Raw genomic sequence first — 19497 nt, forward strand, 5'->3', positions numbered from 1 at the left:
AGTCACATTGGCATCAACATATGAGTTTAAAATAATATTAAATCCTGGAAAAAATGAAGAAAATCTTCCACTTGAAGCTTAAAATACAGCTATTAAAAAATGTTAAATAGTTAATGTGATGACAATTTTTCCTGAAGTGTGACTTTCATTTATGCCAGAATTTAGTATTATAATATTTTTAAATAAGGTATTATACTTGTACAGTTTTCAAAAAATGTTAAATAAGATCAAATGTATAACAGTATTCAGTCCACTTCATATTTAAACACAGATTTGTGAAGAAATCCCCAGAGAGAATGTTCCTGTGAAACTATTTATGTTCCACTTAAATTAAGGCTAATAAATATAATAAAAGTTAAGTTAAAGTTTTGTACGTGTGTCTGTATCATTGGTGCTGACTTAGCTCACTTTAACTTCACCCAGACCCTATCCCCTTTTGACTAAATAGGTATTTTATAATCTGTGTGACTACCAATCAAAGATGGCAGCAAGTAAACCAAAGACCAGACTTCTAAAGGTTCTCTCAGAGTCCTTCCAGTGGATTCAAAGGTTCATCCATTTTTGTTCTGAACTCTAAAATAGGATGAAAATGAGGAGTCCAATCAGCAGATGCAGCATTCCCATTCTGACACAACAGGCATCACTGGCAGTGGTTGTTGTAGTTGTAGCTGCCTGCGTCAAGGTTGTTGTAGATGTGGTGGTAGTAGTAGTAGTGGTTGTGGCAGCAGCAGTTGGGGCAGTGGTTGCTGTAGTTGGGGCATTGGTTGTAGTCTGGGCAGTGGTTGCTGTAGTTGGGGTTGTGGTTGTTGTTGGGGTAGTGGTTGTCGTTTTTGCAGTTGTGGTTGTTATTGTTGGGGTAGTGGTTGTGATTGTTGGGGTAGTGGTTGTTGTAGTTGCCGTTGGGGTTGTTGTTGTTGTCGTTGGGGTAGTTGTAGTTGGGGTTGCAGTTGTAGTTGGGGTAGTGGTTGTGGTTGGGTTAGTGGTTGTTGTTTTTGGGGTTGTCGTTGTCGGGGTAGTGGTTGTTGTAGTTGGGGTAGTGGTTGTTGTAGTTGGGGTCGTGGTCGTTTGGGTAGTGGTTGTTGTCGTTGGGGTCGTGGTTGTTGTCGTTGGGGTCGTGGTTGTTGGGGTAGTGGTTGTTGTCGTGGTTGTCGTTGTTGCTGTTGTGGGTGTTGGTGTTGGTGTAGTGGTTGTCATTGTTGCGGTTGTTGGTGTTGGGGTAGTGGTTGTCGTTGTTGTTGCGGTTGTTGGTGTTGGGGTAGTGGTTGTCATTGTTGCGGTTGTGGTTGTTGGTGTTGGGGTAGTGGTTGTCGTTGTTGTTGCGGTTGTTGGTGTTGGGGTAGTGGTTGTTATTGTTGGGGTAGTGGTTGTTGGGGTAGTGGTTGCTGTAGTTGGGGCATTGGTTGTAGTTGGGGCAGTGGCTGTTGAAGTCTGGGCCGTGGTTGTTGTAGTTGGGGTCGTGGTCGTGGTTGTTTGGGTAGTGGTTGTTGTTGTTGTTGTTGGGGTCGTGGTTGTTGTCGTTGGGGTCGTGGTTGTTGGGGTAGTGGTTGTTGTCGTTGGGGTCGTGGTTGTTGTCGTTGGGGTAGTCGTTGTTGTAGTTGGGGTAGTGGTAGTTGTAGTTGGGGTAGTGGTAGTTGTAGTTGGGGTAGTGGTTGTTGTTGTTGGGGTAGTGGTTGTTGTCGTTGGGGTTGTGGTTGTTGGGGTAGTGGTTGTTGTCGTTGGGGTAGTGGTTATTGTCGTTGGGGTAGTGGTTATTGTCGTTGGGGTCATGGTTGTTGTAGTTGGGGTATTGGTTGTCGTAGTTGGGGTAGTGGTTGTTGTAGTTGGGGTCGTGGTTGTTGTAGTTGGGGTATTGGTAGTTGTAGGTGGGACAGTGGTTGTTGTAGTTGGGGTAGTGGTAGTTGTAGTTGGGGTAGTGGTAGTTGTAGGTGGGATAGTGGTTGTAGTTGGGGTAGTGGTAGTTGTAGTTGGGGTAGTGGTAGTTGTAGTTGGGGTAGTGGTTGTTGTTGTTGGGGTAGTTGTAGTTGGGGTAGTGGTTGTTGTCGTTGGGGTAGTGGTTGTTGTCGGTGGGGTAGTAGTTATTGTCGTTGGGGTCATGGTGGTTGTCGTAGTTGGGGTCGTGGTGGTTGTCGTAGTTGGGGTAGTGGTTGTTGTCATTGGGGTCGTGGTTGTTGTAGTTGGGGTAGTGGTTGTTGTCGTTGGGGTCGTGGTTGTTGTGGTTGTTGTAGTTGGGGTAGTGGTAGTTGTTGTTGGCGTAGTGGTCATTGTCGATGGGGTTGTTGTTGGGGTAGTGGTTGTTGGGGTCGTGGTAGATGTAGTTGGGATCGTGGTTGTTGTAGTTGGGGTAGTGGTAGTTGTAGTTGGGGTAGTGGTTGTTGTCGTTGGGGTAGTGGTTATTGTCGTTGGGGTCATGGTTGTTGTAGTTGGGGTATTGGTTGTCGTAGTTGGGGTAGTGGTTGTTGTAGTTGGGGTCGTGGTTGTTGTAGTTGGGGTATTCGTAGTTGTAGGTGGGATAGTGGTTGTAGTTGGGGTAGTGGTAGTTGTAGTTGGGGTAATGGTTGTTGCTGGGATAGTGGTAGTTGTAGTTGGGGTAGTGGTTGTTGTTGTTGGGGTAGTGGTAGTTGTCGTTGGGGTAGTGGTAGTTGTCATTGGGGTAGTGGTAGTTGTCGATGGGATCGTGGTTGTTGTAGTTGGGGTAGTAGTTGTTGTCGTTGGGGTAGTGGTTGTTGTTGGGGTTGTTGTAGTTGGGGTAGTGGTAGTTGTTGTTGGGGTAGTGGTTGTTGTCGTTGGGGTGGTGGTTGTTGTTGTAGTTGGGGTAGTGGTTGTTGTTGGGGTCGTGGTTGTTGTCGTTGTTGGGGTTGTGGTTGTTGTCGTTGGGGTAGTGGTTGTTGTTGTTGGTGTCGTGGTTGTTATAATTGGGGTAGTGGTTGTTGTCGTTGGGGTAGTGGTTGTTGTAGTTGGGGTAGTGGTTGTTGTTGGGGTAGTGGTAGTTGTTGTTGGGGTAGTGGTAGTTGTAGTTGTGGTAGTGGTTGTTGTTGGGGTAGTGGTAGTTGTTGGGGTAGTGGTAGTTGTAGATGGGGTAGTCGTTGTCGTTGGGCTCGTGGTAGTTGTAGTTGGAGTCGTGGTTGTTGTAGTTGGGGTATTGTTAGTTGTAGTTGGGGTAGTGGTTGTTGTAGTTGTGGTTGTTGTAGTTGGGGTAGTGGTAGTTGTTGTTGGGGTAGTGGTCGTTGTCGATGGGGTTGTTGTTGGGGTAGTGGTTGTTGTCGTTGCGGTCGTGGTAGATGTAGTTTGGATCGTGGTTGTTGTAGTTGGGGTAGTGGTAGTTGTAGTTGGGGTATTGGTTGTCGTAGTTGGGGTAGTGGTTGTTGTAGTTGGGGTCGTGGTTGTTGGGGTTGTTGTAGTTGGGGTATTGGTAGTTGTAGGTGGGATAGTGGTTGTTGTTGGGGTAGTGGTAGTTGTAGTTGGGGTAGTGGTAGTTGTAGTTGGGGTAGTGGTTGTTGTTGGGGTAGTGGTAGTTGTCGATGGGGTTGTTGTTGTAGTGGTAGTTGTAGTTGGTGTAGTGGTTGTTGTCGTTGGGGTAGTAGTTATTGTCGTTGGGGTCATGGTTGTTGTAGTTGGGGTAGTGGTAGTTGTTGTTGGGGTGGTGGTTGTTGTCGTGGTTGTAGTTGGGGTAGTGGTTGTTGTTGGGGTCGTGGTTGTTGTCGTTGGGGTAGTGGTTGTTGTTGTTGGTGTCGTGGTTGTTATAATTGGGGTAGTGGTTGTTGTCGTTGGGGTAGTGGTTGTTGTAGTTGGGGTAGTGGTTGTTGTTGGGGTAGTGGTAGTTGTAGTTGGGGTAGTGGTTATTGTTGGGGTAGTGGTAGTTGTTGTTAGGGTAGTGGTAGTTGTAGTTGGGGTAGTCGTTGTCGTTGGGGTCGTGGTAGTTGTAGTTGGAGTCGTGGTTGTTGTAGTTGGGGTATTGTTAGTTGTAGTTGGGGTAGTGGTTGTTGTGGTTGTTGTAGTTGGGGTAGTGGTAGTTGTCGATGGGGTTGTTGTTGTTGGGGTAGTGGTAGTTGTAGTTGGGGTAGTGGTTGTTGTCGTTGGGGTAGTGGTTGTTGTCGTTGGGGTCATGGTTGTTGTAGTTGGGGTCGTGGTGGTTGTAGTTGGGGTAGTGGTTGTTGTCGTTGGGGTCGTGGTTGTTGTAGTTGTGGTTGTTGTAGTTGGGGTAGTGGTAGTTGTAGTTGGGGTAGTGGTTGTTGTCGTTGGGGTAGTGGTTATTGTCGTTGGGGTCATGGTTGTTGTAGTTGGGGTATTGGTTGTCGTAGTTGGGGTAGTGGTAGTTGTAGTTGGGGTAGTGGTAGTTGTAGTTGGGGTAGTGGTAGTTGTAGTTGGGGTAGTGGTTGTTGTCGATTGGGTTGTTGTTGTTGGGGTAGTGGTAGTTGTAGTTGGGGTAGTGGTTGTTGTCGATGGGGTAGTGGTAGTTGTAGTTGGGGCAGTGGTAGTTGTAGTTGGGGTAGTGGTTGTTGTCGATTGGGTTGTTGTAGTTGGGGTAGTGGTAGTTGTAGTTGGGGCAGTGGTAGTTGTAGTTGGGGTAGTGGTTGTTGTCGATTGGGTTGTTGTTGTTGGGGTAGTGGTAGTTGTAGTTGGGGTAGTGGTTGTTGTCGATGGGGTTGTTGTTGGGGTAGTGGTAGTTGTAGTTGGGGTAGTAGTTATTGTCGTTGGGGTCATGGTTGTTGTCGTAGTTGGGGTAGTGGTTGTCGTTGGTGTCGTGGTTGTTGTAGTTGGGGTAGTGGTAGTTGTTGTTGGGGTAGTGGTTATTGTCGTTGGGGTAGTAGTTATTGTCGTTGGGGTCATGGTTGTTGTCGTAGTTGGGGTAGTGGTTGTCGTTGGTGTCGTGGTTGTTGTAGTTGGGGTAGTGGTTGTTGTCGTTGGGGTCGTGGTTGTTGTAGTTGTGGTTGTTGTAGTTGGGGTAGTGGTTGTTGTCGTTGGGGTCGTGGTAGATGTAGTTGGGATCGTAGTTGTTGGGGTAGTGGTAGTTGTTGTTGGGGTAGTGGTTATTGTCGTTGGGGTCATGGTTGTTGTAGTTGGGGTATTGTTTGTCGTAGTTGGGGTAGTGGTTGTTGGGGTAGTGGTAGATGTCGTTGGGGTAGTGGTAGTTGTCGATGGGGTAGTGGTTATTGTCGTTGGGGTCATGGTTGTTGTAGTTGGGGTAGTGGTTGTTGGGGTAGTGGTAGTTGTCGTTGGGGTAGTGGTAGTTGTCGATGGGGTTGTTGTCGTTGGGGTAGTAGTTATTGTCGTTGGGGTCATGGTTGTTGTAGTTGGGGTCGTGGTGGTTGTCGTAGTTGGGGTAGTGGTTGTTGTCGTTGGGGTCGTGGTTGTTGTAGTTGGGGCAGTGGTAATTGTTGTTGGGGTAGTGGTTGTTGTCGTTGGGGTAGTGGTTGTTGTCGTGGTTGTTGTAGTTGGGGTAGTGGTTGTTGTTGGGGTCGTGGTTGTTGTCGTTGGGGTAGTGGTTGTTGTTGTTGGTGTCGTGGTTGTTATAATTGGGGTGGTGGTTGGGGTATTGGTAGTTGCAGTTAGGGTTGTGGTTGTTGTTGTTGGGGTAGTGGTTGTTGTCGTTGGGGTGGTGGTTGTTGTTGTTGTAGTGAGAGTGTTACACAAACTAGTCCCACAACAGGCTGGTACACTGGTAATGGTACCAACATCTTGCATGAATGGCAGTGTCCCCAGGATGGTAGCAGCTGCACACAAATTTAAAGATGCACAGCCAAAGGCTGGAGAGGTGCCGGCCCCATTTGTCACTAAAGATGAAACACAATCGTAGGTTTGTTAGTTGAATAATTTCAGAGAGAATTCTTCACTTTAAGAGTAACTTGAATTCATGAGGAAATGTATGTTGATGACAGTAGTTTAACATTAGTTGTTGCCATGGTTACAGTCGTGCAGTATTTTAACATCGCACCTTATTACTGACATGTACACGTGTACTTCAGGACCTAGTGACATCACTGATTTCACTGTTTTATGTTCTCAGTGTGCAACAGAGAATATGTGTGATCAAATCCAACCACACCCTTCAACTATACTGGTTGTTTTCAGAGGTGATACAGGCCTGAAGCTTTCAACCAGCAGAGGGCAGCAGAACACTGTGTTTCAGTCTGATGTTAAGTTACTTGTCTCAGTGAAACAAGCAAGTCCACAATTTAAACATACGTTCACGTCAGTAAAAATGTTGAACTAAATCTAACTCAATTCATGAGTTTGCTCAATGTTTATTGTTGTGCAGTATTTATCTCATGTTTTCAAAGCTGTTACAATTTCTTAGTTCAATGATTATCAAAACAAAGAATTGTTCATTTAAGTCATTTTGGAATCAAAGAAACTCTCAAAATGAGCAGAAATTGTTCTAACTTGTCAAATGTTGGAGTTTTCTGCTTTTCTCTGTCTTAGTAAATGAAAAAATGTTTAGTTGTGGACAAAGCAAGAGACTTTTATAATCAAGTTGAGTTCCAGGAAATCGTGATGGAAAATAACAGGTTAACTGAGAAATAATCAATAGTTTTGTCAACTGGTCAAGATGGAACTAATTTTAACTGCTTTATCTGCTGTGTGCTCTTTAAATCTAAAACATTATGATGATCTTAAGATGATGAGAAAGTAAACATTTCATAAAAAGACAATGCAGTAAAAAGTTAGTTTTTAATCTCTAATGTTATGGATCATAAATACAGAGTAACTGTATTTAATTAACATATTTAATTAAAGTGCTTTAAATGTTTAGTACATGAGTAAATATATCTTAACTCTTCACTCTTTAGTATGAATATGTTAAAAATACTTAAAGGTAGTAGAATAGGTTTGAAGTAATCTTTGTATAAATGCAGTATATAAGAAGAAGACTTACCACTGGCTTGAAAGCAGCGATCCTCTGTTCCCTTACATTGTATTGAAAGGCTGCAATCAAAGGTGATGGGGTCACAAACGTGACACAGTAGACTGTTATCTGCTGGAACCACAGGGACTGAAACAGACAAAAAATGATACTATTTATTAGAGGAAGAGAGAAGATGGAAGTGTTATGGATTAAAAATAGAACATGTCAGAAGAAGGATGCAGATTAATAAAATAGTCATCTACATCTACTTACAAGGCAGAGTGACGGAGTTGCAGTTGTCTGTGCTGCAGCATGTAGCACTTGCAAGTGCACTCGAAACACCCAAGTTTACTGAAAATGTCTGAGAGCCTGTGGATGGACACAGGGAGGGGGGTGCACAGGCCTTGTAGATTTGCTGTCCAGGAGTCCCAGATGAAACGGCTGCAGAGTCAAAGTGCAGTTTGTTAATGGTGATGGAAAGCACACGTCACTTTGCAGTACATGTATTTCACTGGAAAGTAACTTGTAGAGAAGTTTACCTTGAATGGAAGCTGTGATACACATCGTGCCTGTGGGACATGTAACTGCTGCTGTGGTTGAACAGTTAGCATTTGTGCAAGTTTCACACAAAAGTGCTTCAGCTGCAATGTGGAGAAAAATAGTCAGTGATATGATGATCTGATATAAATTGTGTTTCATAAAGGCTCAAAAATCGTCTTACTGTTCAAAAGGAGTTTCAGACATATGGGTTGTGATTTCAATATAAATTGACACTACATACATGACTCTAAATTATTTCATCTGTTTCCTACCTGTTTAGTCTGTTTCTTGTACTGCTGTACTGTAACTTATGCATTTCTCCTCTGAGGATCAATAAAGCCTCCTTATATTTTCAAGGATATTAATAATATGAGATAATAAATAATAATATATTATTAAAAATAGTAATTAGTTACCTGTGCTGGAGAGCGCCCAGATGAGAGTCAGAGAAAGAAGCAGCTTCATCATGATGAACAGGTAAGTTCAGCAGATTCCTTATACGACCTCTCATCAACAGAGAGGCACTTTATATACTCTACAGGTGATGAACGCATGCATGACTGATACATGTCTGAATATCTCAGGGACTGGGCATGTTTCCAGTTTTACAGTGTGATCATTCAAACTGTCAGTCTCTCTTTTGTCACAGAGGAAAACACGTCAACACACCTAAACACACCCATTTTAACTTCGTCAGTGTTTAGCTGTTGAGGATTGTGCACCAAAAACAAAAAGCATAAAACATAGACCTACATTTCCCTCAGGATCATTTAAGTATCTATACATCAATATGTATATAGATAGATAGGTAGATAGATAGATAGATAGACAGATAGACAGATAGACAGATAGATAGATAGATATAACACACAAACACTGTTCACATATATTAAATTGTTTTTGCCTTGGTCACAAAAATGTTGTGTGTCAGAACACCTCATGGAGTGTTATTACAGGGAAAGCTATGATGCAAATCATACTTCTTCACTTCCTCAAATGTGGTTATGTTTTTGTCTTTTGTCACAGATGGAAAACAGGGTAAGGGTTAGGGTTAGCACACCTAAACACACATTTTAACTTTGTCAGTGTTTACCTGTTTAGGATTGTGCACCAATAACAAAAAGCATAAAACATAGACCTACATTTCCTTGAGGATATATATCAATATATGCAAGCCTCACTTCACAAAAGATAAGCTGTGGAGATAATGGATGGATAGGATATAATATTGGATGGTACCGTCCAAACTGTCTCCTGTTTTTACAACAGTGTATAATTCATTTTCCAGATGAGGGTTTTAATGTCACTCTGTGTTTACAATTATGATGACCAGTTAAAAATGTGACTGATTTTATCGTTGTTCTGAATGACGGTTGAGTTTATTATTGTTCATAATATATAATAATAAGAAGAAGAATAAAACATAATTTATGAGGCACTTTTCAAATTCAAATTTACAAAGTGTTTCACAAACATAAGAAAATTACACAAAGACAAAAGAAATGTAGGTAAAAGCCATATTATAAAAATGAGTCTTTAAACAAGATGGTAGCTTGTCTGATTCCCAGTGGAAGGTTATTCCATAATCGTGCCATTTAGGGATTTTATTCAAAGTCAGTCATCATAGGGTTGGTATTCAGACAGGGCTGTATTGTTGATGCTCTCCGGTACACTGCCACACCTACTGTTGAATTGACGCCACAGCTTCTCTCTATTTTTACTTCAATAATAGACCTATGGAAATCAGAAGTATGCTATGTGGTGGTTATGTGCGTGTGTGCACACAAACACAGTTGACATGTGTGACATTGTTTTTGCCTTGGTCACACTATGACTGTGTCGGAACACGTCATGGAGTGTAATTACAGGGAAAGCAATGATGCATTTCATACTTTATCTCTTCCAACAAGGTGCTTATGTTTTTGTCTGCATTAGTTTTTTTTGTTTGTTTGTCTGTGTGTTACTCAGCAGAAAAACATTAAATGTGTCACATGTTCCATAGTTTTACTGCTACAGCTTTTAGTTCAAATGTTCTAGCCAGGTGAAGCATATTGACTCAGAAACCGAGCGGGACCTGAACCCGAATATTATTCATCTGAACCTGGCTCGGCCGATGGGTGCCGTCACGCTCAGGTCGAGTATCCACAGATGCTCAGCTGAGGGTAAAATCTGACATCAAACTATTTTTTTTACTTCACCTATGCAACCATCTCCTGATACAGCTTTCACTGAACATGGAACTGTTTTCCATGTATCATTTTTTGTGGTATTTTATATTCAAAATATCACGTATTTTTTAGAGTTTGAGTCCGGTGCGGCGCTGTCTTTAGATTTCCGTTCTGTCATTTAAATGTTCTTTTCAGTTTCTTTGTTTTCTGTGTGTGCACTGCAGTCTCATGCCCTTTTGTCGGCATTGACGTGAGCAGTTACCTATGCTAATTGGGAAAGACAGACACTGAGCTTTCAGAAGACATGGCATTATTCAATATAAGAAAACAGATGCAAACAATTCTGCGGTTTAAGAAAACGTCGTGAATCTGACGGATCAGACAGTTTTCTTAGAAAAGCTTTAAAGAACAAATTTACAAAAAATCGTAAGAAGATATTGGTGAATGAGGCCCAATGAGATTTTGATTGATATCATTCGTGAACTTTTATTCACCTCGATAAATGCATAATTCAACAAAAAGCAAAATGAAACAACTATCACCAGAACACAAATCATCATATGAAATTAAACACTTAGACAAAAGAAAAGGACTGGGCTGGGACTTACCACGGCGACAAAAACCAAAGGAAAAAGGGAAGGATTAATAAACTAACCACCTGCAAACCAACAAAACGGGTCGTGAAGAAAACGCCACCACCAGGGATTGGGTCGCTGCCTGGGGTCCACAGCACCTGTCAAACTATAAAAATATAATTAAAACATGTCACAAGTGTTAATCAATGCTGGTGAAAATGAACAAAACATTAAAAACAAAATGAAACCAAATCCAAACCAATGTAAAGAACAATCTGAAAGAAACAAACAATAACTATGTACAAAATGATTATTACGTCAACTCAGGTAACAAAAATGGGATTAGAACAATATTAATAGAAGTCAGGCGTCCCTCTGAGGTGGTCACTCCAAGCTTCTAATCAAATGAGCATAGAGAGCCACAGTGAAAGAGAGAGAGAGACAGAGAACACTTCCATAAAAGCAGTTCCTTAACAGCCAGAACAGCAGGGCAGTCAGAAGTGTGGTGGCCAATGACGGCCGACGAAGGACCATAAACAAATTTAGTAAATAAAATGACTAATACACAATTTCGGGGACAATGGGACCATACGTACCACCTTGTCCAGCCAAAGCACAGCCACACAGCGACCCGGAGGGTGAGAGTCTCCACGGCCGTAGCTGAATCAGGCTGTAGTGCAACATGCACAACAATCATCAGCTGGGATAACATAAGAACGCTACCTACCAAGCAGACCCGCATCTGCGCCCAGAAGGTCCCTGGCGGAGCAATCCCACGCCATCCCGATACGCACACAATGGCCATGAATGACAAGGCGATGGAAGAGCTCATTAGCTGTGTATAGGGTATGTCCGAGCGGTGCGCTGGCTGCCATGCCAAACACCAGCTCCGCCATGGCAACAAATCGTCTTCGTCCACGCCAAACAAAAGACTCCGCCACAGGAAACGAGCGGAAACGGAAGGAGGGAGAGCTATGCACGGCAACTTCCTTAAATATGGGGGCGCACAACGTCTCCTAGCAACCAGTAAAGAGGATAGAGCTAATCTATTATCATCATCAGACCAATAGTTGTTACATCTCATGGGAAGAATGAACACATAATTTCCAGTTACAGTACAAAGTCTCATGTCTGTAGCTCCTTTCAGCTAACAGCAACTCCAGCAAAGGAATAAAATGGCAGATAAAGGTTAATAGGTCAAACCCGAGCACCGGCCAATATGGTGCATCAGATTTTGGTCCATACCCCCAGAACATGTGCACCAAGCTTAGTGGGATTCTGTCCTCCAGGTGGCGCCTCAAACCAAATAATATGCAAAATCACTACAGGATAAGCCAGGATATATTTTATTATACGTATTAGTCCATTCACAATGTGTTTCAGATTCTCCTTTATTCTCCCTCTAAGAAAATGTTGACATATCGTGTGGATGTGCACATACTTTTAGTCATGTTATAGGCAAATCATCATAATAATACTTAGAGCCATCTTTATTTGTACAGCACTTTTGTTAACAAAGTCACAAAGTGCTTCACAAAAGGGTGAAACATTGATATGATGACTCTCTCTCTCTCTTCCCCCCCTTTTTGTCTTTGTCAACTCCTGCCCCACTGAGTATTTTTAAGTTACTGCATCAGCTGCATGTGTTTCATTCCCCTGCCAAACATACATTTCAGTGATCTGTGAAAGGCTCTTAAAGGAGCCTGTGTAAAATATTCACATTATTCAGCATTGAGTAACTGTCAGTTACACATGCATTTCAAGCCAAAGCAACACATGTTAATTAATACAACTGTGTATTACAGATACATGCTTTATCTATTAGATTTTAAAAAGGAGAATCTCATTATTTAGCTGAACACTCACTGGGATGCACCAAACAATGTCATCATCAACTTAGCAACTGGGTCACACACAGAAAACACACCTTTATTTTTTTCAGTGACTGTTGAAAAATGAAAGAATATGACACATCAAAACAAATAAACTTGAATTTGTTAGGAGGTATTTAAAAAGGAGATGAAAACAAAACTGGTGATAAAGTTCACACCTCTAAAAAATCTGCTCTTCCTGTTTTAGCCTCTGCATCTATATGACTGACCCAGAATAATAACAACATATAAATAAACCAACTGCTATATTTTCACAAGTTAATGAAAAGACTTGGAAAGTTTACACACTAGTGGATGTTGTGGGTCCAGCAGTGGAGGAGGAGGATGAGGGACTTAGAGAATTTATAGTTTTATCAGCGCTAATGTTGTCAATACCAAATGTTATAAGGTTTATACATTTTAAATTATTGTTTAAGTTTATCTTACTCAAGGACAGGAAGATGATTGTGACACATCCTGCTTCTGTGTCATAAACATTAAAATTAACATTCTCAATAACATGTATGCAAATACTGTATTTATGTCCAAACGTAGAATAGAAATGGTTTCTCTTCTAAAGCAGCTGGGAAAACTTAACCGTTGTTATTTGATGAAGCTGGTCCCGATATGCTTTTATCAGAAAGAAGATTGACAGCAGAAATAACGTTGTTTTTTAGTAGTTTTAATGAATGATTACAACATATAACGCAGTAAATATTTTCTTCTTTTGTGAAATAACAAACATTTATCATCATTTCCATCTTTTGTGGCCTTCATCAAATGTGAAAACCCAATTTGTGTCATATACAAAACAGTAACCACAACAAGTATTTTCCTACATTTTCATCATGAGTAAAGTCTGAAGAAAAGCAATAAATAAATAAATAAATTATTAAGAGAATTAAAAGAAACAATGGTATTTTATTTGATTATAATCTCGCACCTGTACTGAGTCACATTGGCATCAACATATGAGTTTAAAATAATATAAAATCCTGGAAATAATGAAGAAAATCTTCCACTTGAAGCTTGAAATACAGCTATTAAAAAATGTTAAATAGTTAATGTGATGACAATTTTTCCTGAAGTGTGACTTTCATTTATGTCAGAATTTAGTATTATAATATTTTTAAATAAGGTATTATACTTGTACAGTTTTCAAAAAACGTTAAATAAGATCAAATGTATAAAAGTATTCAGTCCACTTCATATTTAAACACAGATTTGTGAAGAAATCCCCAGAGAGAATGTTCCTGTGAAACTATTTATGTTCCACTTAAATTAAGGCTAATAAATATAATAAAAGTTAAGTTAAAGTTTTGTACGTGTGTCTGTATCATTGGTGCTGACTTAGCTCACTTTAACTTCACCCAGACCCTATCCCCTTTTGACTAAATAGGTTTTATAATCTGTGTGACTACCAATCAAAGATGGCAGCAAGTAAACCAAAGACCAGACTTCTAAAGGTTCTCTCAGAGTCCTTCCAGTGGATTCAAAGGTTCATCCATTTTTGTTCTGAACTCTAAAATAGGATGAAAATGAGGAGTCCAATCAGCAGATGCAGCATTCCCATTCTGAAACAACAGGCATCACTGGCAGTGGTTGTTGTAGTTGTAGCTGCCTGCGTCAAGGTTGTTGTAGATGTGGTGGTAGTAGTAGTAGTGGTTGTGGCAGCAGCAGTTGGGGCAGTGGTTGCTGTAGTTGGGGCATTGGTTGTAGTCTGGGCAGTGGTTGCTGTAGTTGGGGTTGTGGTTGTTGTTGGGGTAGTGGTTGTCGTTTTTGCAGTTGTGGTTGTTATTGTTGGGGTAGTGGTTGTGATTGTTGGGGTAGTGGTTGTTGTAGTTGGGATAGTGGTTGTTGTCGTTGGGGTTGTTGTTGTCGTTGGGGTAGTTGTTGTAGTTGGGGTTGCAGTTGTAGTTGGGGTAGTGGCTGTGGTTGGGTTAGTGGTTGTTGTTTTTGGGGTTGTCGTTGTCGGGGTAGTGGTTGTTGTAGTTGGGGTAGTGGTTGTTGTAGTTGGGGTCGTGGTCGTTTGGGTAGTGGTTGTTGTCGTTGGGGTCGTGGTTGTTGTCGTTGGGGTCGTGATTGTTGGGGTAGTGGTTGTTGTCGTTGGGGTCGTGGTTGTCGTTGTTGCTGTTGTGGGTGTTGGTGTAGTGGTTGTCATTGTTGCGGTTGTTGGTGTTGGGGTAGTGGTTGTCGTTGTTGTTGCGGTTGTTGGTGTTGGGGTAGTGGTTGTCATTGTTGCGGTTGTGGTTGTTGGTGTTGGGGTAGTGGTTGTCGTTGTTGTTGCGGTTGTTGGTGTTGGGGTAGTGGTTGTTATTGTTGGGGTAGTGGTTGTTGGGGTAGTGGTTGCTGTAGTTGGGGCATTGGTTGTAGTCTGGGCAGTGGTTGCTGTAGTTGGGGTTGTGGTTGTTGTTGGGGTAGTGGTTGTCGTTTTTGTGGTTGTTATTGTTGGGGTAGTGGTTGTGATTGTTGGGGTAGTGGTTGTTGTAGTTGGGATAGTGGTTGTTGTAGTTGTTGTTGGGGTAGTGGTTGTTGTAGTTGGGGTAGTGGTTGTTGTCGTTGGGTTCGTGGTTGTCATTGTTGCTGTTGTGGGTGTTGGTGTTGGGGTAGTGGTTGTCGTTGTTGTTGCGGTTGTTGGTGTTGGGGTAGTGGTTGTCATTGTTGTGGTTGTTGGTGTTGGGGTAGTGGTTGTCGTTGTTGTTGCGGTTGTTGGTGTTGGGGTAGTGGTTGTTATTGTTGGGGTAGTGGTTGTTGGGGTAGTGGTTGCTGTAGTTGGGGCATTGGTTGTAGTCTGGGCCGTGGTTGTTGTAGTTGGGGTCGTGGTCGTGGTTGTTTGGGTAGTGGTTGTTGTCGTTGGGGTCGTGGTCGTGGTTGTTTGGGTAGTGGTTGTTGTCGTTGGGGTCGTGGTTGTTGTCGTTGGGGTTGTGGTTGTTGGGGTAGTGGTTGGGGTCGTGGTTGTTGTCGTTGGGGTTGTCGTTGTGGTTGGGTTAGTGGTTGTTGTTGGGGTTGTCGTTGTAGTGGTTGTTGTCGTTGGGGTAGTTGTTGTAGTTGGGGTTGCAGTTGTAGTTGGGGTAGTGGTTGTGGTTGGGTTAGTGGTTGTTGTTTTTGGGGTTGTCGTTGTCGGGGTAGTGGTTGTTGTAGTTGGGGTAGTGGTTGTTGTAGTTGGGGTCGTGGTCGTTTGGGTAGTGGTTGTTGTCGTTGGGGTCGTGGTTGTCGTTGTTGCTGTTGTGGGTGTTGGTGTTGGGGTAGTGGTTGTCGTTGTTGTTGCGGTTGTTGGTGTTGGGGTAGTGGTTGTCATTGTTGCGGTTGTGGTTGTTGGTGTTGGGGTAGTGGTTGTCGTTGTTGTTGCGGTTGTTGGTGTTGGGGTAGTGGTTGTTATTGTTGGGGTAGTGGTTGTTGGGGTAGTGGTTGTTGTAGTTGTGGTCGTGGTTGTTTGGGTAGTGGTTGTTGTCGTTGGGGTCGTGGTTGTTGTCGTTGGGGTCGTGGTTGTTGGGGTAGTGGTTGTTGTCGTTGGGGTCGTGGTTGTTGTCGTTGGGGTAGTCGTTGTTGTAGTTGGGGTAGTGGTAGTTGTAGTTGGGGTAGTGGTAGTTGTAGTTGGGGTAGTGGTTGTTGTCGTTGGGGTTGTGGTTGTTGGGGTAGTGGTTGTTGTTGTTGGGGTAGTGGTTGTTGTCGTTGGGGTTGTGGTTGTTGGGGTAGTGGTTGTTGTCGTTGGGGTCGTGGTTGTTGTACTTGGGGTAGTGGTTGTCGTTGGGGTCGTGGTTGTTGTACTTGGGGTAGTGGTTGTTGGGGTAGTGGTTGTTGTCGTTGGTGTCGTGGTCGTGGTTGTTGGGGTAGTGGTTGTTGTTGTTGGGGTAGTGGTTGGGGTCGTGGTTGTTGTAGTTGGGGTAGTGGTTGCTGTCGTTGGGGTCGTGGTTGATGGGGTTGTGGTTGTTGTAGTTGGGGTCGTGGTTGTTGTCGTTGGGGTAGTGGTTGTTGTTGTTGGGGTAATGGTTGTTGTTGTTGGGCTAGTGGTTGTTGTTGTTGGGGTAGTGGTTGTTGTTGGGGTCGTGGTTGTTGTAGTTGGGGTAGTGGTTGTTGTAGTTGGGGTAGTGGTTGTTGTCGTTGGGGTCGTGGTTGTTGTAGTTGGTGAAGTGGTAGTTGTAGTTGGGGTAGTGGTTGTTGTTGTTGGGGTAGTGGTTGTTGTTGGGGTAGTGGTTGTTGTTGTTGGGGTTGTTGTAGTTGGGGTAGTGGTTGTTGTCGTTGGGGTCGTGGTTGTTGTAGTTGGGTTAGTGGTTGTTGTAGTTGGGGTAGTGGTTGTTGTTGTTGGGGTAGTGGTTGTTGGGGTAGTGGTGGTTGTAGTTTGACTAGTAGTTGTTGTAGTTGGGGTAGTGGTTGTTGTCGTAGGTGTCATGGTAGTTGTAGTTGGGGTAGTGGTAGTGGTTGTTGTCGTTGGGGTAGTGATTGTTGTTGTGGTTGTTGTAGTTGGGGTCGTGGTTGTTGGGGTAGTGGTTGTTGTCGTTGGGGTCGTGGTTATTGTAGTTGGAGAAGTGGTAGTTTTAGTTGGGGAAGTGGTAGTTGTAGTTGGGGTAGTGGTAATTGTCGATGGGGTTGTGGTTGTTGTTGGGGTAGTGGTTGTTGGGGTAGTGGTTGTTGTCGTTGGGGTCGTGGTTGTTGTAGTTGGGGTAGTGGTTGTTGTCGTTGGGGTAGTGGTCGTTGTCTTGGTTGTTGTAGTTGGGGTCGTGGTAGTTGTCGATGGCGTTGTGGTTGTTGTTGTTGGGGCAGTGGTTGTTTTCGTTAGGGTCGTGGCAGTTGTAGTTGGGATCGTGGTTGTTGTAGTTGGGGTAGTTGTCGTTGGGGTAGTGGTAGTTGTTGTTGGGGTCGTGGTTGTTGTCGTTGGGGTATTTGTAATTGGGGTAGTGGTTGTTGTTGGAGTAGTTGTAGTTGGGGTAGTTGCTGTTGTTGTTGGGGTAGTGGTTGTTGTCGTTGGGGTAGTGGTTGTTGTTGGGGTCGTGGTTGTTGTCGTTGGGGTCGTGGTTGTTGTTGTTGGTGTCGTGGTTGTTATAATTGGGTTAGTGGTTGTTGTCGTTGGGGTAGTGGTCGTTGTCTTGGTTGTTGTAGTTGGGGTCGTGGTAGTTGTCGATGGCGTTGTGGTTGTTGTTGTTGGGGCAGTGGTTGTTTTCGTTGGGGTCGTGGCAGTTGTAGTTGGGATCGTGGTTGTTGTAGTTGGGGTAGTTGTCGTTGGGGTAGTGGTAGTTGTTGTTGGGGTCGTGGTTGTTGTCGTTGGGGTATTTGTAATTGGGGTAGTGGTTGTTGTTGGAGTAGTTGTAGTTGGGGTAGTTGCTGTTGTTGTTGGGGTAGTGGTTGTTGTCGTTGGGGTAGTGGTTGTTGTTGGGGTCGTGGTTGTTGTCGTTGGGGTCGTGGTTGTTGTAGTTGGGGTAGTGGTAGTTGTAGTTGGGGTAGTTGTCGTTGGGGTTGTGGTTGTTGTAGTTGGGGTATTTGTAATTGGGGTAGTGGTTGTTGTTGGAGTAGTTGTAGTTGGGGTGGTTGCTGTTGTTGTTGGGGTTGTTGTAGTTGGGGTTGTGGTTATAGTTGTGCTAGTGGTTGTTGTTGGGGTAGTGGTTGTTGTAGTTGGGGTAGTGGTAGTTGTAGTTGGGGTAGTGGTTGTTGTAGTTGGGTTCGTCATTGTTGTAGTTGGGGTAGTGGTTGTTGTTGTTGTTGGAGTAATTGTAGTTGGGGTAGTTGCTGTTGTTGTTGGGGTCGTGGTTGTTGTCGTTGGGGTCGTGGTTGTTGTAGTTGGGGTAGTTGTAGTTGGGGTAGTTGTCGTTGGGGTTGTGGTTGTTGTAGTTGGGGTATTTGTAATTGGGGTAGTGGTTGTTGTTGGAGTAGTTGTAGTTGGGGTGGTTGCTGTTGTTGTTGGGGTTGTTGTATTTTGGGTTGTGGTTATAGTTGTGCTAGTGGTTGTTGTTGGGGTAGTGGTTGTTGTAGTTGGGGTAGTGGTAGTTGTAGTTGGGGTAGTGGTTGTTGTAGTTGGGTTCGTCATTGTTGTAGTTGGGGTAGTGGTTGTTGGGGAAGTGGTTGTTGTCATTGGGGTCGTGGTTGTTGTAGTTGGGGTAGTGGTTGTAGTTGTTGGGGTAGTGGTCGTTGTCGTTGGGGTTGTGGTTGTTGTAGTTGGGGTATTTGTAATTGGGGTAGTGGTTGTTGTTGGAGTAGTTGTAGTTGGGGTAGTGGTTGTTGTAGTTGGGGTAGTGGTTGTTGTTGGGGTAGTGGTTGTTGTAGTTGGGGTAGTGGTTGTTGTAGTTGGGGTAGTGGTAGTTGTAGTTGGGGTAGTGGTTGTTGTCGTTGGGGTAGTGGTTGTTGTCGTTGGGGTCGTGGTTGTTGTAGTTGGGGTAGTGGTTGTTGTCGTTGGGGTAGTGGTTGTTGTAGTTGGGGTAGTGGTAGTTGTAGTTGGGGTAGTGGTTGTTGTAGTTGGGGTAGTGGTAGTTGTAGTTGGGGTAGTGGTTGTTGTAGTTGGGGCAGTGGTTGTAGTTGTTGGGGTAGTGGTTGTAGTTGTTGGGGTAGTGGTTGTTGTCGTTGGGGTCGTGGTTGTTGTTGGGGTCGTGGTTGTTGTTGGGGTCATGGTTGTTGGGGTAGTGGTTGTTGTAGTTGGGGTAGTGGTAGTTGTAGTTGGGGTAGTGGTAGTTGTAGTTGGGGTCGTGGTTGTTGTAGTTGGGGTAGTGGTAGTTGTAGTTGGGGTAGTGGTTGTTGTAGTTGGGGAAGTGGTTGTTGTCGTTGGGGTAGTGGTTGTTGGACTAGTGGTTGTTGTAGTTGGGGTATTTGTAATTGGGGAAGTGGTTGTTGTCATTGGGGTCGTGGTTGTTGGGGTAGTGGTTGTTGTAGTTGGGGCAGTGGTTGTAGTTGTTGGGGTAGTGGTTGTAGTTGTTGGGGTAGTGGTAGTTGTAGTTGGGGTAGTGGTTGTTGTCGTTGGGGTAGTGGTTGTTGGACTAGTGGTTGTTGTAGTTGGGGTATTTGTAATTGGGGAAGTGGTTGTTGTCATTGGGGTCGTGGTTGTTGGGGTAGTGGTTGTTGTAGTTGGGGCAGTGGTTGTAGTTGTTGGGGTAGTGGTTGTAGTTGTTGGGGTAGTGGTTGTTGTCGTTGGGGTCGTGGTTGTTGTTGGGGTCGTGGTTGTTGTTGGGGTCGTGGTTGTTGTAGTTGGGGTAGTGGTAGTTGTAGTTGGGGTAGTGGTTGTTGTAGTTGGGGTAGTGGTTGTTGTCGTTGGGGTAGTGGTTGTTGTAGTTGGGGTAGTGGTAGTTGTAGTTGGGGTAGTGGTTGTTGTAGTTGGGGTAGTGGTTGTTGTAATTGGGGTAGTGGTAGTTGTAGTTGGGGTAGTGGTTGTTGTAGTTGGGGTAGTGGTTGTTGTCGTTGGGGTCGTGGTTGTTGTTGGGGTCGTGGTTGTTGTTGGGGTCATGGTTGTTGGGGTAGTGGTTGTTGTAGTTGGGGTAGTGGTAGTTGTAGTTTGGGTAGTGGTAGTTGTAGTTGGGGTA

General features: G+C 43.8%; 1 protein-coding gene across 1 annotated transcript; it reads right to left on the reverse strand.

The window, feature by feature from the left end:
• Positions 1–640: 640 nt before the first annotated feature.
• LOC117760595 (phospholipase A2 inhibitor and Ly6/PLAUR domain-containing protein-like) lies at positions 641–7475 on the reverse strand. Its single transcript, XM_034583718.1, has 5 exons — positions 7384–7475; positions 7118–7285; positions 6875–6991; positions 5643–5771; positions 641–771 (listed from the first exon to the last, which is right to left on the reverse strand). Exons 1-5 carry the CDS (start codon positions 7406–7408, stop codon positions 641–643), a joined length of 570 nt encoding a protein of 189 aa, XP_034439609.1. The 5' UTR covers positions 7409–7475.
• Positions 7476–19497: the final 12022 nt, after the last annotated feature.

This window comes from Hippoglossus hippoglossus, chromosome 4 (assembly GCF_009819705.1).
Source record: "Hippoglossus hippoglossus isolate fHipHip1 chromosome 4, fHipHip1.pri, whole genome shotgun sequence".
In the NCBI taxonomy this organism is placed as follows: Eukaryota; Metazoa; Chordata; class Actinopteri; order Pleuronectiformes; family Pleuronectidae; genus Hippoglossus; species Hippoglossus hippoglossus.

Excerpts from the sequence above, each read along its gene's own strand:
- LOC117760595 (XM_034583718.1), bottom strand. The coding sequence starts at position 7,408 with ATGTGTATCACAGCTTCCATTCAAG. Across the intron at positions 7,286-7,383 it reads TATCACAGCTTCCATTCAAG|CCGTTTCATCTGGGACTCCT; the intron begins GTAAACTTCTCT and ends TTGACTCTGCAG. Across the intron at positions 772-5,642 it reads TACCAGTGTACCAGCCTGTT|ACTACAACCAATGCCCCAAC; the intron begins GTGGGACTAGTT and ends ACCACTGCCCAG.